Source organism: Coptis chinensis, chromosome 5, assembly GCF_015680905.1.
Source record: "Coptis chinensis isolate HL-2020 chromosome 5, ASM1568090v1, whole genome shotgun sequence".
In the NCBI taxonomy this organism is placed as follows: Eukaryota; Viridiplantae; Streptophyta; class Magnoliopsida; order Ranunculales; family Ranunculaceae; genus Coptis; species Coptis chinensis.
The window spans coordinates 98,026,198-98,043,602 of record NC_141460.1 but is presented as its reverse complement, the minus strand read 5'-3'; the positions used below and the strand labels follow the sequence as shown (position 1 = coordinate 98,043,602).

At 37.7% G+C, this 17,405-nt stretch overlaps 1 protein-coding gene and 2 pseudogenes across 3 annotated transcripts; 2 read left to right on the top strand and 1 right to left on the bottom strand.

Moving 5' to 3' along the window:
• Nucleotides 1-579: 579 nt before the first annotated feature.
• LOC147500761 (uncharacterized) lies at nt 580-8,999 on the bottom strand (annotated as a pseudogene). Its single transcript, XR_015196508.1, has 18 exons — nt 8,747-8,999; nt 8,531-8,641; nt 8,391-8,447; nt 8,223-8,299; nt 8,044-8,143; nt 7,317-7,389; nt 6,577-6,677; nt 6,347-6,450; nt 6,123-6,176; nt 5,973-6,028; nt 5,840-5,878; nt 5,371-5,512; nt 4,430-4,615; nt 3,724-3,791; nt 3,442-3,514; nt 2,997-3,058; nt 1,428-2,741; nt 580-1,096 (listed from the first exon to the last, which is right to left on the bottom strand). The product of XR_015196508.1 is annotated as an uncharacterized LOC147500761 (transcript).
• A 1,085-nt stretch (nt 9,000-10,084) lies between these two features.
• LOC147500760 (uncharacterized) lies at nt 10,085-12,910 on the top strand (annotated as a pseudogene). Its single transcript, XR_015196511.1, has 5 exons — nt 10,085-10,255; nt 10,986-11,054; nt 11,187-11,284; nt 11,517-11,832; nt 12,202-12,910. The product of XR_015196511.1 is annotated as an uncharacterized LOC147500760 (transcript).
• A 2,974-nt stretch (nt 12,911-15,884) lies between these two features.
• LOC147500759 (uncharacterized) lies at nt 15,885-17,201 on the top strand. The gene has a single exon (XM_086562363.1). It carries the CDS (start codon nt 15,967-15,969, stop codon nt 16,921-16,923), a length of 957 nt encoding a protein of 318 aa, XP_086418489.1. The 5' UTR covers nt 15,885-15,966; the 3' UTR covers nt 16,924-17,201.
• The last annotated feature ends 204 nt before the right edge of the window (nt 17,202-17,405 follow it).

Here is a 17,405-nt window from a genome sequence, read left to right as displayed (position 1 = left end):
CCTCAATTCTTTATTCCGTAGCTTACACTGCAACCAGTCAGTCAATCACGAGGGTGTTTCTAGCTTACAGTAATGTGGTTGGTAGTTCAGATATTGCGCGCGTATCATGTCGACGAGGAATATGCAACTTGTGTCATTGTATTGGTCTTTGCGCGTTATGTCGAGGTCCAACTGTCCAACTCGGTGGCTGAAACTTCAGATGTAGACATATTTCTGGCCAAGTCTATCCTCATCATTCATTAATTATCAGAGCCCACTGATACAAAAATATTTCCAACCTCACAAAGAAGCCTGATTGTGACTTCCAAGTTCCAAAGATTTCCAAACAAACGCAGGTTCCAGGAATGAGATTTAGATTTTTTTTTTTTTTTAAGACCCGGATGTCCAGCTACAGCCTCCTACAGGATGCCTCGGTGGTGTAATTGATCTTCTGCAACTAAATGCGTTGGTAAAGTTCCTACCTAGCAGATACCCTTTTGAAAATGAAAAAGGAAGTTTGGGCCAACTGCTAGTGACCTCAGGAAGTGTAGTCCCATCTAGCATCAGTGCAGAGAAGAAACCGCCCAGCCACCAAGAAAAGAACAGAAGATAAAACATGTATAAATTCAGCTACTGAGAACTATTTTATCATTCAGTGTCCTCTATATGGGAAAATATTATTTACATGAAATAATTAACCGAGACCCTCTTCAAGTTTTATTACATGCTTTCCAAGAGACTCCCCATCCCCAGTATTTATTTCCTCCGGAAGGGTTACAGGGGAGCAACAAAGATTAGTATCTTCTTACTTTACAAAAATAACCTCCCTCAGCAGAGAGCTTCTGTTAACAATAATCAACATGAGCAGTGAAACACTGCATTGCTGAAACACTTTGTTTTCTTTACTAGTTTCCGGACACCACCAATGTCATTTGTCGAGGCTTTCCCATTGCTTGATGTGTACATTTTGTCCATCATATTGATCCCCGGGGCCTGAAGAATAGACTTCGGCAAAGCTAAGGCCCATTGCATGGCCCAAATTGCAAGTGGTCTCATATATATTAGTGACCTGTAATGACCATCAACTGTCCAACCTTCCGGTGTCTGGAACCAATAACTGCACAGGTTACAGGATTTTCCATGAATAAATCAATAAACAATGAATAGTTGCAGTTAACAAAAAAGCATGCAAGTTACAATACACTCCTGCTCCCTAGCATCAAGTTAAATGGATATAATGCAAGGAATCTTATAGCATCAAGTCAGATAGGATTCAGGTTATTTGGCAATCCTGTGGTTAGAGGTCCACGGATGTTACATGCGAAGGCATTGACATAGGAAGTTAAAAACAATTATTAAGGTGGAAACAGATGTTAAAAAAACACTAACAATACTTCCTGCAAATTGACAAGTTAGAAACATTGTATTATACAGCAGAAGAGCTTTACCCAGATCCCTCCTCTGACCAGCCAGCAGTGAAAATTCCTTCTGCAGTAGTGAAGGCTTCATCTTTCATTTCAGTCAGGATCATGGTAGCGGCCAGGCCATAGGTGACACCAGTCCAAATTTCACGCGACTGCATGCAGGACTCGGTCCACCTTTCCATTAGGATACATCCGTTAACAGCACCTATCCTCCCTCCTTTCACTCTCATAACATTGAAATCAAATATTTTTGTAAAGCACTTCTGATTTTGGAATCATCAAAGAGAGAAGGCAAGCCTGATGAAGCTATATACCACTGGCCAGCTAGTTGGTCAGCTTGTATAGATCTACTGTTACTACTTGACCCACTATCATAGTTAAAATATGACCCATTCCACAGTTTTTCCTCAAAAACTGGTTTAGCCTTCAAGAACTTACTTCTACACCTCTCAGCAAATGCCTTGTCCCCAAGCTGATGAGCCATAGCAGCTGCAGCTTCAAGAGCAGCAAGCCAAAGGCATCCACAGTAAGCACTAATTCCATGAACCGTCCAAGCATCATATGTTTGATCTGGGAATCCATCATTCTCAATGAGACCATCACCATCTTTGTCGAATTGTTCCATGTACTCAATTGCAGCACAAACAGCTGGCCACACATCCACAGCAAAGGACATGTTCCCAGTCGCTGCAAAATCCCTATAGACTTGAAGAACAAACTTCGGGTTGAGGTCTTTCCATCTACTTGTATTGTGTATGTTGTAAGCATTCATCTCATGCCAAGGATCATGGGTGCCCAGATCATGAGGTACTGCTCCTCTAGCCTTACGAATTCCCGAAGTACCATCTGCCAGAAACTTGACTTTCCTTCCATCCTCTGATAAGACGGCCTTAGCAAAGTCACGCTGAATGCTCAGCTCAATTTTGGGGAAGAGAGCTAAAAGAGCAAACGATGCATAGAAATGCACATCGTACGTACACCACATTATGTACTCCACCCCTTCCAAGTACAAAAACCTACCAACATCCTCATCATCATCTTTTGGTCCATGCAAACTGTTGGTTCTTCTAGTTTCCTCAAGATCCACCGACTCGCTACTGTGTAGAGATCCTTGGTATGTGTCTTCATTTTCATCAATCACACCATTACTTGAGAAACCATTGATCCTATCAAGCTCTTTACTTGAGAAACCATTTATTCTGTCATGCTGAACCACCACACCCTGATTGACGTTCACCTTTGCTGTAATTATTTTAGCATCTAAATTATCCACATCTTTTAATTTATGTCGATAACCATCCAAATTCGATTTATCATCTGCAGCTGGTAAGTGACCATCTGTCTCCAAAAAATTCATTTCAGAAAGCTTGTTGATGGTACAAATAAGTAATATAGCACAAATCTATACATCTGTGCATTCAAATCTATATTATTATGGATAATTCATATATATGAACTGTCAGTAAAAAAAAAGTTCACCAAAATTCTGTATCATTATGATCGAAATTGCAAACTAATGGGCAGCCCAAACAGGAGATGAATATGCCAAATCCAAAATTAGTCGCGCAATGCACATTATCAAGACAAATGTACCTATCCAAACGGTTCCTCCTGCAACCAAGAAATAAAGCTCATTGAACAACGTGAATTTGTACCTGCAACCATTAAGAAAAGTTTAAGATGTATCATGCAAACTTATAAAACGATCTAAGCCTTAACTTAAATTTTGATATGAAATAGGTTCCACATCAAAGGATAAGAACATATCCCCAGACTGCGGTCTATATAGTCCATATGAAAATTGTTAGAAACCTTGGTTAGCAGTCATCATATAACATACAATACCTGTTTCAATATCATTCAGTGACTGACAAGAGTCAAAGACCAGACAGAATCAAATATAGTTCCAACTTCTAACGGGAAGATGTACCAAAACTTTACATATCATATTATGTAGTTTATTCCTTAAATCCAAACTAACAACAGGGTGACTCGAATTCAAAAGGCAAAAGATAAGGCTTTCATGTGCCAAATATACCATTCTGGAAGACTGTCATCTCTGAGTATCGGATTTTGCCATTTCTCAATCTCTTCCTCCCACTGCTTATAATCTGCTAAAATCACATCATAATATTAAAGGACAGTTCCAAGTCCTAATCATGCTTAAAAACAAATAACAAGTTCAACTATGACATGCATAAAATGCAAACAGGACTATCAGTTTCAAAAGATTTCCGTGGATAAAGGATCCACCGTATCTTTGAAAGATCTCTTGTATGCAAATTTTGAGATAAGATTGGATGCATTCACAAAAACATACTCATTAATGCATCATGAACCAAGTTAACGGCGGATCTCTCGGAAGTGCCATAGAACTTTGTGTACCTCCTGCCAGAAATAAATAAGTCAAAAGAGGAATGCAAATTAACAACTACTGGTGACTAAGTACTCCAAAAGTGAGGACAATATTTAACATGATTGAAAATGTCCAAGCAAACTGAAATTTTTGCAACGGTGATCTACCAAAGAGATCATCTACGAAAAAAATCAGCCCCATTTTGTAGGTATCCTTCGTACAATACCCTTTCTGTATATATGTATGTACCTGTGAATATTGTGTCATTAGCAGGTGGGGGTATGTTTTAGACAGGGCAGACAAATACAGAACGATAAACTGCTTTCTTCTACAGAAGACACTCGTCTTACTCATTACTCATTAGGAAAAACTGCTTCCGTTAATAAACCCATATGCCAATTGGTGATAAGTGGAGAGGCCCAGGAACATTTATACTATACTACAAGGCTTCACATATCCCATGTGGGACTATAACAAACATCTCAACACTACCCTAAGAAGAAAATCAAAGGACTTTTATTCATCCCATAAGGAAGTGTGGCTGCACTAACGCCGATACAGAAAAATTACAATAACAAAATTCTTGAAGAAACCCTGTGCAAATTTTCCTTAAATTTAAGGGAAAATGTTGATAATGAGTTCAATAAAATAAACCCATATGAGAGATCACCTGTTATAGGTACTCCCTTTAGAAATTTTACTTTTGGAGATGACCAAGCTAAAGAAAAGGCAACAGTGCACTTTCCATGAGCTTCTACCCATGCCGAGGCTGAAACTGCCGCACAAAGTGTATCTCCAGGTGACGATGGTATGCTTTGCGCCCGACATTGATGTTTTCTCGGTCAAAATGACCACCCTTAAAAAGACATTAGAACTATCATAAGTTTTAAAAAAAATATATATATATATTGAGAGAAACATATTCACAAAATATAAAAATGGGGGCGGGTGTCGGGTGTCAGGGAAGAAAGGAAGGAAGGACAAACAGCAACAGTCTTAATATCACCATCGTCTGATTCGTCTCTATATCTCTCTCTCACACACACACAGGAAGACACCAATGCAAACATATCTCCACAGTTAAGCATTGCCTTGGCAGGAGCAGTACTATGATTAGTGACTAACTAACTAAGTGACAATCTGGACATAAAGTTATCAGGTGGATCGTTAGATCGTTAAAAAGTGGTACCAAAGCGAATGATGACTCGTTCCTAAGCCTATCATATAACTCGAAGGGGGTATGCTGGAAAGGCACCTAGCCCATGATAGGTGATGGTAACGCCAATGTTTAGTCCCCATTTAGGAACTGCACAGCCCTAGACCCTGGATACATCCTATCAATCTACGACATACTAATCTTGAGACTTTTGAGAAAACCCCACAGCAGAGGATGACCAATGACAGCCAAATTATGCCAATCAAAAAAAAATGACAGCCAAATTATGGGTTTGGATCTAAGTGAAAAAGCGGGTACAAGTGACATGCCAGTATTGGGTGGATCACTAAAACAGACACATAAGATATAAAAGAACAAAAGTCAAAACCCACCAAACTATTCAGATATAAAAATGTGTGCCAGTGATAAGCACATAACATACGATTTGGTAATACCTGTACCATGGTGCCCCACATATCCTTAGCTGTAACGTGACTTTGTTCAGTCAGGCCAAAACATGGCAGAACAGTCACATCTACATTCTGAGTTTCGCATGCAGCTATAGCAAAAGTAACAGGAGGGTTATCTTTCGCAGTCCTGCATATTTGTATCAGTCAAAAACTCATACCCGATAAATCTTTAGAAATGGATAAACAATTCCTTATGATACCAACATAATGAATGGCAAAGCCAATGATAGAAAGAGTGATAAATGGAAATTTCAGTAACCTCCTACATATCAAAGATCTACCAAAGTTCAACCTCCTAATAATAATTAAAGGAGGCATGCAAAACATTTTTCACAAGAAAGCAGCCTGTTTAAGTCAACACAAGTGGGTGATGGAACTCTCCATCATCACAAAAAATAACCTAAGGGGTATCTGCTAACCAGCATACAAGAACAATCAAGGGTTGACAACTTGCTTGTGATGTAGAAGTACACCAGATACTCCATCTTCGCCTCTATCAAATAACAAAAGAAGAAAAAAGGATCAATCAGTTTCAAAAGTGACGTGTAACTACCATTTCGTACGAAGCACAAATCACATGTACTAACATGAATGGTTCATTAAAATGATCACCAGACAAATGTGAGGTTCCTCCAATTGAATTCTGCAAACACAAAAAACTTTTAGATGACATCTCTCAGATGATATAAGCAGAACTGATGAGACAAAATAAGGTAGGCAGGGAAACTTTTGCTTACAGCCCAAGTGAGAAGAAGGCTGACTTTTGCCCTTTCTTTTCCGGTGTTCACCAACTGAAAAGAAGACAAGATTAACTTAATGAGCACGCAACTATATTTGTTTGCCTTATCCATTGAAAACATACAATAAACTCATAGCTGGCATTTCTGTAGAAGCAGATCACTGGAAAATAGCTTCACTATCTACATGGGAATTAGTGATGGAAACAAGCAATTATACATACCGTGTACACAAATACGGCAGCAGGGAGACTGCTGTCTCGATAATTATTAGGTATGAACGGTGATATTTGACGACAAGAGACCTTTAATTCTGGGTCTGGTTCACCTGGAGAAATAATTTCAAAATCAAGAGACATTATTGTGGTTTGGTCCAAGAACAGAGGTGAGGTCATTCTTAATGCAAATGGAAATTTGAATAACACATTTAGACAATATTATTAGTAAACCTTACCATCATATATTGTCCATGCCCTTGGGAACAGGGCATGGTACGTAGAATGCTGACCACTCAAATTCCATCCCCATGAAGACGTACCCTGACCATCAGATTTTCTGGAAGAAGACAAGACATCTTAGGACCAGATACAAACTAGAGAAGTTACCCATGCTAAATGTTAACAAGGATCTATCTCTAGACATCCGAAATTCTGAATACTAATTAAGCTAAAACCAAATCCAGTAATAGGATGGAAACAACAGAGAACCTCATTCTCACTATCTCCTTGTTCTTGAACAAGTTCAGATTTTGAAATGAAAAGGGGTTCTCTGCCTTACTAAGATAATTTGAGGCTGATTACATAGAAAAAACTTCCAAAGGACGTCAATAAGACTGTAGACACGGGGTGTAATAATAACAAGGCCCTACAACTGTGTCGGGTATCTTTTCCTATCCTTTTATTCCACTTTTTTTTCTTTTCCTGGAATAAATGTTTATACTTTGATGCAACACATTAGTCATCACTGTTAGAAACTGTGAATCATCCAAGAAGGTAAATAAATAGAGTTTCATCAGTCAAACAATGTAAATATTAGCAACAGATTCCTCATGTATGCTAATCAGATAGTTATTAACGTATCAGACAAAACCTTAGTCCTTAGCAATGTATTTTGAAATATGCCTCATGTTTCAAACAGGTCGATACATGGATCTTTCATATAAAACCTCTCCCGAGCCAAAAGAAAACATCTTACCCTAAACCTTCATGTTGTCCTGGAGCTAAAACTGATGCGTATTTTTTTTCCCTTGATCTCTAGATATAAAAATCTGCAGCATAAAAGATTTATAAGCGAGGCTAGCAGATTAGCATGTCTCAAACACACCAACCAAATCCCAGCCACAACCCAAAGCATAATAGTACTACAACAATGCGATTCATCAGACAGATCATATATAATATGTGCACTTTTCCAACCTATGATGAGTTACATGCAAGGTAATGAAAGCCAAATATAAGTATATAACTAGGATTGGCTATTTAAATACAGATTTCTAGAATGGTGAGCAATCCACAAGTTTTTGTTACCTACTTGGATCAATTGCAACAATTTTTCTTTATCTAGTGTTCTGATAAGTGGTTGCTGGTAAAATTTGACTCAACAGGACATGAGAAGGGACATACCTAACCTTGCAGGAAAAAAAAATTAAGTTTTACAATTGGTGACTGGTAAAACGGGATAGTGGTTGTGAAAAATAAAACTAAATACTTGTTGAAGGAGAATGTTCCAGTAGCAATCCAGTAGAGAACAGTAAATTTATTTAAAACACCTATTTAACGGGAATGATATTGATATGGCCAGATAAATTGTTCCGTCAGTAGTTCATCTTAACTAAATAATTACATTGGCATAGACATGTTGCAAGGATCAAAATGGGAAAGACCACCTAGTTAAATAAGTAATAATAGGGGCAGAAACTTACAGAAAATTGATTGGCCATAATGGGAGAAGCTTCACACAAACCCGGAACTATTTGCAACTGTCTGAATTCTCCTCTAAAGCCTCTTGATATGCTACCACTTCTGCATATACCACAAAAACCAATATCATCAATAGAAGTAAAAATTTATCGCGATTGTAATAGCCCCGCTGGCTACATACCCCATCCCTCCAAGCTGAACTCCTTGTGACGCTGAGGGTTTACAGCTTTCTCGAGTAAATGGATCAATAGGTGCTTTCTACAAAATACAGAAGCTCAAATTGGTAACAATGAACTCAAACTTATCCAAGACATTATACATTTTAATAACAAGTCAAAAAGATATTTACCCTTCCTTGAGAAGCTTCTTCTCTTACATATGACCAAAGTCGAACACCAAGTCGCATCTGAAATACACCAGAAACAAAAGTTAGAGTGACCAACTAACAATATATATATATATATATAAAAACCAATAAATATACTTAACCATTTTAAGTGCCTCCATAAATGTGACACTAAACTCTTTAAGTATATTAGCATGACTATTTAATCTCCTCCTCCAAGCATGTTTCGGTGGGGCAGCACTATCGAAGTCGAACTATATATAACCATGTCCAAAAAAAAACATGCAATCATTATAAGTTTAAACTAAGTTATAAAAATCAGTGGCAACAAAAAAAAAAAAAAAAAAAAAAAAACTTACCAACTGCAAAGTAGTTTTGCTGATGTATTCTTCAGATGGCCATGAATGTTTTCTACAATGGAAAATATTTCCACTAACCATATCTATCATATTAATCTTTTAAAACTTCAACTGCAGATCGCTTTCTTTCAGTGCAAGTAAATTTTTCTGGAAAAATGAAAGAAAGAAGGAAAGAAAACGCGTTCTAGGAGAGAGAAGTGTGGCACGTGGCAAGCGGAGAAACTGCCGCCTGTACAGCAAAGCAAATAAGGCATGTTACAATTGTTTTTTAACTTTTAAAGTTTTCAAAAGTTGGATTATTAATAAACGGAGAATGATTATTTGCGTTTTGTTTTCTATGGTGAAAAATAGAAAAATGTATGTTATTTTGTTGTCTTGCCAATCCCAAAATAGCGATATCTTCTTGATTTTATATATATCAGGATAAATAAGTCACGAAATGAAAATTGTTGGACTCAAATATGTCAAAAGTATTAATAATACCCGCTTATATGAATTCGCTTACATGAATTTAGGGGTGTAAAATTTATACAGATATCACAATCCGAATTGAATAGATATTAAAAATTTATTCGAATCCGATTTCAAATATCCGAATCGGATATCGGATAATATCAGATCCAAAAATTAAAATTGAATAATTTATTTTATCACTATAAAAACTAATATAAATATATATATTTGTTATTTATTATTATTATTTTGTTATTATAGTTTTATATTATTAATTTATAATTTTATATAAAAATAATAATTAATTATATATATAATAACTATTAATTTTTTAAATTGGATGTGGATATCAATATCCGAAACCAAAACCATTTATGACATAAAAAATTATCTGAATCCGAATCCGAATCCGAATCCAAAATTTTCAGATAATATTCGATTTCGAATACAAATTCCAATCGAATTCGAATATTTAGATATCCACCCCTACTTGAATTACCATTTACCAGTATCTATTGTGGAAATTTTGGTATAGTTTTTGGAATATTTCGGGTCAAAGTTGGCGATTGGTCTGACTTATCAATTGTCATACTTTTGACCGATTGTGCCATTTTCTTTGTTTTTCCTGATTTAAAGAAGGATCACACTATTTTCTTTGTGTTTATGGTATGAACAAATTCGACAAACTATGTTTACAAATCAGTGCTATAACTTGTTCTTTCGAGACCAGTTCCACCTTGGAAATCTACTGCAGATACACGTTGACTTACAAAGTCACAGACGTGTGGAAACTGGAAAGTACAAAAGTGGTCAGTAGTAACTTGGGAAACAAATCTACCACACTTTAAACACACAACTCCTCAAACGTGTCAAAGTAAGTACCTTCTAGAAAACTATCGAACCACAAGTCTATTTTGAAACCTTTTTATATATAACAAGTGTGATAGAATCTGTTACGCCTATAAAATTGGAAACAAATAACTTTTCTTCTTCTTCTTCTTCAAATCTTCACCCCCCTCAAAACACAAAAACTCAAATTTCTCCTGTGTTTTCAATGTAAGTCTCATCTTTCTCTCCTTCTTTTATATTATTAAAAAATAGATCCTTTAATCATGTTTGAATCATTGTTTATGGTTATGTTTTTATTTAACTTATATATATTGTTTCTGAATATAAAGTCAGTATCTTTTTCTATTGCTTAGATCCCTGAAGGGTTTTAGTTTTCATAGTTTATCTACATTCCACCTGTTTTTCTGAGTTAAGAGAACATAATGCAGCATTAATATGAAATAAAGAGTGGGCCTTTATTTAGTTTTTTCGATATTGTCAGATTTTTCTGTGTAAACTAGAGCTGGATAATAAGAGTTAAACAGTGAAACAATGTTTGTACTGCGAGAAACTCCACATTGCTAGGATTATTAGTAATTAGCTAAAATATTAGGAACTAGCATTGTTTCTTAAAAGTTCTAGCTGTTAAGATTTAAAAGATTTGTTACCAAATGTTTGGAATTTATCGATAAGATTGAAAAGATTGAGTTGCAAAAGAGTGGAAAGCTAATTACTTAATCTATTATACCTTAGTAGTGTGCACCCATTAAAAAGAAAAGAAAAACGGGGCGTAAGGAAGTTAAATCAGTATAGATCAAACATTTGTGCTCTAGTAATATGGTGAACTGTATTCTGGATTTATATTTGTTTGTGAATGATGATAATATGAGAATTCAGATAGTCTGTTTAGATTTATCTTAATCCAATTCTATTTGTTTTTGAACTATGTTTTAAACAGAAATTTAAGATTACGCCCAGTATTTCTGTCTGAAGTACCTTACATTTGAGCAGTTGGAAAATGGCAGAGGTATGTAGTCCTTGTCGCATCTTTTGTCTCTCTTTTATCTATGTCAGGTTGATTAGTGCATATTGCCACTCTTTTAGCCCACTAATTTATTGTAATTTATTTTTTCTTGACATTTGTTCAATGTCTCAACAGGATGGTCAGAAGGTGTCACTGAATGTGTATGACCTAAGCCAAGGACTTGCACGTCAACTATCTACAAGTTTTTTGGGGAAAGCTATTGAAGGAATTTGGTAGGGATCTTATCTTCTCAGTCCACTGCACTGAGACAATTGTACTACATTATGTTTAGCACATTTAGTTTTGCTATGGTAACTGTGAACGAAGAGAAATTTCTTTGGAATTACTACTGCAGTATTGCATAATGGATAATGATAATAGATCTACACATATCATTAAATTGGGAAATCACTTTATTTTTGCATCTTATTTATTTGATGTTTATTATTGATGACTACGCAACAGGCACACTGGAGTAGTGGTGTATGGTAACGAAAGTACTACTTTGGAGGAGGAATTCAGCATGCCCCAGTTGGGACGACGCCCACGGAAATCAATCCGGGTAGTAGACCTGGGTTTCACACATGTACCAAAAGAACTTTTGAAGAGTATTTGCAGGAGATAAGCCCACGTTATACTGCTGAGACCTACAGTTCACTCAAGCATAACTGCAATAACTTTAGCAATGAAGTTACCCAGTTTTTAGTTGGCACTGACATTCCAGACTACATTCTGCAACTTCCTAATGAAGTCCTTAACAGCCCTATGGGTGCTTTGATTTGTGAGTATTTCTTCTCTTCACACTTTTTGGTTGGATCCTATTGACGTTATCTTATTCATGGATTTGCAATATTATCCTTGTGATGCTTGTACGTGTAACTGGATGTTGACATCATCAATAGTTTATGGATCTTTTGTTGTTGCAACATGCTTTCCCTGATAAACACTCTTCCTCTTGTCAATTGCACGACAATTTTGGGTAGTGACCTCTTATATTTTCTATACAGGAGATGCTATGATATTCGGCTTTAGCCCTTTTTTCATTAGTTTAAAGAGAAAATTGTAATAAACGATTTTCATATTTTTTATGAATTTTGGGAAAGCATGAGTTTCATACAACTGATTGTGATCTGCTTTTGTTTCACTACAGTGCCTACGATTCAGCAACTGGAAACGACGCTCAAGTCAGGTGATGTTCCTCAAGCTCCTCAGTTCAGGCCTATGCCCTTGACCCAACCGCGTCCTTTTATGTCTACAACTGTGAATTCAAATGCTGACAAAACCACTACCACGACTAGTGCAACTATCACAGAATCCCGGGAAACAAAATCAGGCAGTGCTGCAGAGGTTCCAGTAAAATCTGTTGGGGATTCTGCAAAGGCGTCTGAGAAATTATGTACTTCGAATAACACAAAGACAATTACTCCCGCATCAACAGTAGGGGCACCAAAGAAGAAGGTCGATGGTGTTGCTGGTGACCCTCTTGGAAATGCGAGATCAAAAATTCAGGAAGAGATCGGTCGTGAGTTTGCTGCAATCATGGCAAGTGGAACACTAAGGGCAAGTGAGGCAGCAGCACTGGCTACTAGGAAAGTCATGGAAAGATATGGTCGGATGAATGCAGGTGTACGTAGTTAGGAGAGTTGACGGAGAAAAACTCTCAAGGGTTGAGAATTTATTTATTTTATGTATGGATTAATTATGATCCAGAAGAATTGTATACCCTTCCTGTACTTCAGAAGCAATAGGCTCTGGAACTTTTGGGGAGGGGGGTTACATCCCTTCATATCTATTGTAAGTCCAAACTCGGTGACACTGTTTCCGACTAATTTATTCCAATTAAATTGGTATTGGTTCCACCTGGTGACAATGTCAACTATCTCCTGATATTGGTTACAAGTAGTTTCAACCTTCTTTTGTGTCTGGAGCCGACTGGAGGGTAATCTGGTGCTTAACCATGTTATTATGGGATGATAAAAATCCAAAATATAGTGATACCATGTAAACATTTCCTTTTCTTAGGCTAAGTCCAATGGTTTGGTCGAACCCAATGGTTATTTTCATAACCGCCAATGCCTATGGCGGAAAGGATTTTTTTTTTTTTTTTTTTTTTTTTTTCGGACTCTCCAACCACCATTCCCACAGGCGTGTGGGGAAAAAAAATTAAAAATAAAAAAGATTTTTTTTTTGGACTCTCAACCGCCAGTGCTTATGGCGGATAGGATTTTTTTTTTTTTTTTTTTGAACTCTCCAACCGCCATTCCCACAGGAGTGTGGGAAAAAAAAAGGATTTTTTTTTGTTTGGACTCTCAAGCCATTCTCAAAGGCGTGTGGGAAAAAAAATAAATAGATTTCTTTTACCCGCCACTCATAGTGGCGTGTAGACTTGATGCTATCTCTTAGCGTTGGCAGGTTAGCGTTTTGACGCACCATTGGATCAAAATTTCCGTGATATTTGGTGTTTTGCCGCACCATTGGACTTAGCCTTAGTCATTCTAATATTTGCATCATTCTAATATTTGCAGCTTGCAAATGCTGAGATAAACCATCACTGTCTACAATCCCACAGCTGCAATTTTACAGGAAACTTAAGGAGTTTGGCGCTCAACTCTGACTTAGCTAGACTTGGGTAATTGGGTTCAGTTTCCATCCTATATACTTAAGAATTAAGAGTCGCGTTTTTACTTTCAATAATTCGCATGTACAATTGTTCGAGTGTATACGGACCTGAAATGTATATCTATATATTTTTCGGAAATTGAAATCATACCCTATTATTTCTGTATGTTATCCTTTTCCTACACTACATATGGGACGAAAGAATTAATATTGAAAGACAAAATCTTCAGTTTAGTCATTAGTGGATGCTATTACTCAACAATTGGATGAACTGTGGCAATGTAGCACATGTAAATATTTCTGCAAAGAAGACTTATTGTGACACTAAGCTAACTGTCGGCAGTGTATGGATCGAGTTTCATTAGAAGCGCCATTCATAATTTGTTCTCTCTGGCTTGCAATTCGAGATGTTCTCTGGCAGTTTTGACAGGGGACAATAATACCCCACCAGGCACCAGGCACCAGTACATCGCTTGATAATTTCCATGAAAAATTACATTAAATATTTCTACGTACAATCTGTGTATCCATGAAGTTTGGTTTGGAAACTTCCAGCAACTTCCAGAGATGTTGATGAAGGTTCACTGTATACCCTGACACCTTCTGAATGAAAGCCCTTAGAGCAATAGGTTGCCAGTAAAGAAGTTGTGCCTTTATTACTAAATCTGTAGAATTTGAGTGCATTTTTCAGTCCACAATCTGATTGTTGTTTGCATATAAATATATAATCAAGAAAGTTATCTTGTATATCATATCATTTGAAAAAATGGAAAGAAAGAGCACTATGGATATTGATCAAGGGCTTGGAATAGAAATTGCGAAGGTACCAAAGGAAGACGGAAAAATATGCGCAGGGGCAGAGTTTTTAAGTGGGTGATATCATATAGGATTCAAGGCCCAACACTCGTCAGCATAAGACTACATCAAAACATTAATGAACCGCATAGCTGTATCCTTCATGTGCGCAATATCAGATGTATTCCCAGTCTTTAAACCAAAAAAGATATGGTGAAATACCCCCTCAAAAAAGAATAGATCGAAACCGCGTCTCAGTTAATATATCTGGTTGTGACATTGTGAAGTCATTTAATTTAATGAGACCATGTTATTAGAGTTGAAATACTAAAATTTCAACAATTCAACTTCAATGCTACTGCTACAGTGCTAGTACAATTGGCCCCAAGTGCAGTTGACTGTCTGCTCACTCCTTGCTAAGTTAAGGATAACTAGGCGTCCTTGTGTGAATTAGTGGACCTGGAGTTGAAAATATGTGCTTATGTAGAAGTTGGCAGTTGGCCAGAATAAATTATACTCGGCAGCTACGGGTGCCAAAACATGTGTAGGTAGGGTTGATTGTACTTAGTTCAAGTTCATTATCATAAAATAAAAAAAGTACTTAGTTCAAGTCAAGGAAGCTTCGAATTACTCAATAGAACCTAACCTAATCTCAGTGTTGGAAGTTAGTGATGAGTAGGCTCAACTACATACAGTCTACATTCCTCAGTATCTACGCCTTGTTTATTTTTCTGGCGTCAAGTTAAGGCGGAATAATCGTGTTTGTCTATCTGAATGTACTTCACCAAGTTTGATTCACTTTCCTATTTTATGAAGTCTACATCTAGTAAGATGTATAGGTGAATAAATTTTGTGAATAAGAACGGCCAGAAAGTACTGTTTAAAGATCATTAGCAACACCTCTTAAAAGACAATGTATCAATCTTTGATTTTTAAAATGTAAATACTACTTACAATTCAAGAGACAAAACCCCATTCTTCCTGTTATTATTATCTTTTTTTCAGTTAAGGTAAGAAATTAGAGGATTGCTAGCGTACGTCTTAATATGAAAAAGAAGAGGGAGATGATTATTATAAAGAACTGTCAAAATGGAGCATTCTCCACAAATGTGTTTTGACATAGGAAAAAAAGAATCTCACTACGGAGCATAATTAGAATTATAAGATTAGTGTTTGGAGTTCAAAATGTTCAACAAGAAAATTTTTATAACATCATATATATTATATTGTAAACTTATCTTAAACTCATTATCGATCAGTTGACCCCAACTCCACGTTATATTATTTGGCCAATAAGAGATGATGAGGATGCATTAACTCGACACTGGTAGGTGGTGGGAGCCAGTGTAGTAACTCTGCTTCTGTTACGCTAGCTATATATACTTTGGCATTACAATGCTCTCATTCATGCAGAATACAAGTACTCTTCACCATTTGCTTCTTGGGTAGAGCTTCTTGTTGTTTTGAAACTTGATAGTGGGGTTTCAGTGTTCAGTTAAAGATGACAAGTGTTTGTCGTCGTGTTTCATCTGCTGTTCTACTTGTTTTGCTTTTTAACCATTTGGTTCTTGCTGATGTTGGGGGTTTTGCTGAAGAAAAAAGCTTGCTAGGACGTAAAGGGTTTAGAAATAGTGGTGGTGGCTTAGGAGGAGGGCTTAATGGTGGAGCTGGTGGGGGTTTAGGTGGAGGTGGTGGACTTGGTGGTGGTGCAGGTGGAGGGCTTGGTGGTGGTGGTGGAGGAGGCTTAGGTGGAGGTGGTGGACTTGGGGGAGGTGATGGTTTAGGAGGTGGAGGAGGTTTAGGCGGGGGAGCAGGTGGAGGTGGTGGATTGGGTGGTGGCGCTGGAGGTGGTTTAGGTGGTGGAGCAGGTGGCGGTGGAGGTCTTGGTGGTGGAGGCGGTTTAGGTGGTGGTGGTGGACTGGGAAGTGGAGGCGGTTTAGGTGGTGGTGGTGGACTGGGAAGTGGAGGAGGATTAGGAGGTGGAGCAGACGGTGGTGCTGGAGGTGGGTTTGGTGGTGGTGCTGGAGGAGGTAGTGGTGGGGGACTTGGAGGTGGAGCTGGCGGCGGTGGTGGATTGGGAGGTGGTGGAGGATTAGGAGGTGGAGCAGGTGGTGGTTCTGGAGGTGGTTTTGGTGCTGGTGGAGGATCCGGTGGAGGCCTTGGTGGTGGGTCTGGAGGTGGTTTTGGTGCTGGTGGAGGATCCGGTGGAGGCCTTGGTGGTGGGTCTGGAGGTGGAGGTGGTTTCGGAGGAGGTAGTGGAGGTGGTTTAGGGGGTGGAGCAGGTTCAGGAGGAGGCTTTGGTGCTGGAGGAGGATCAGGTGGTGGACTCGGAGGAGGCACTGGTGGTGGTGGTGGTTTTGGTGGAGGAGGTGGCTCTGGAGGAGGCTTTGGTGCAGGTGGTGGTTCTGGATTTGGTGGTGGTGCAGGACTGGGTGGTGGTCTTGGCGGTGGACACTAAATCCAAATGCTTACACTACCAACATATATATACAGCAATACAGCATCAGTATGGCACTGTGGCTTCAGGCAGGATTGAAGAATTATGTTCTTTGTTAATATGATTTTTAAGCTTTTATGCTTCATTTTCCGTCCTAATTCTGAATCACTCTATCTTCTAAGGGAACCTTGAGACGAAGTGTAAAATGCCTTATTATCTATATGTTTTGTCTGCATGAAAAGTACGTAGAAGTGTAATGTGAAATGTGTCTTTCAATAATATCATATAATTAAATATTCTGGAATCGTTTTCTGATTTGTGCCATTAGCTTCATAGTCCCTCAATTTTAATTCTAATGTCAGGGGTTGGGAGTTTGCTTTACTTGCAAGTTTCATCATGTCTCAACTCTTTAAGCATAGAAAAATTGTCTACAGCCTCTTAACAATGTGATTCTGTTGACATTACTCAGTCATCAACAAAGTTTTCATTATTTATTGATCAGT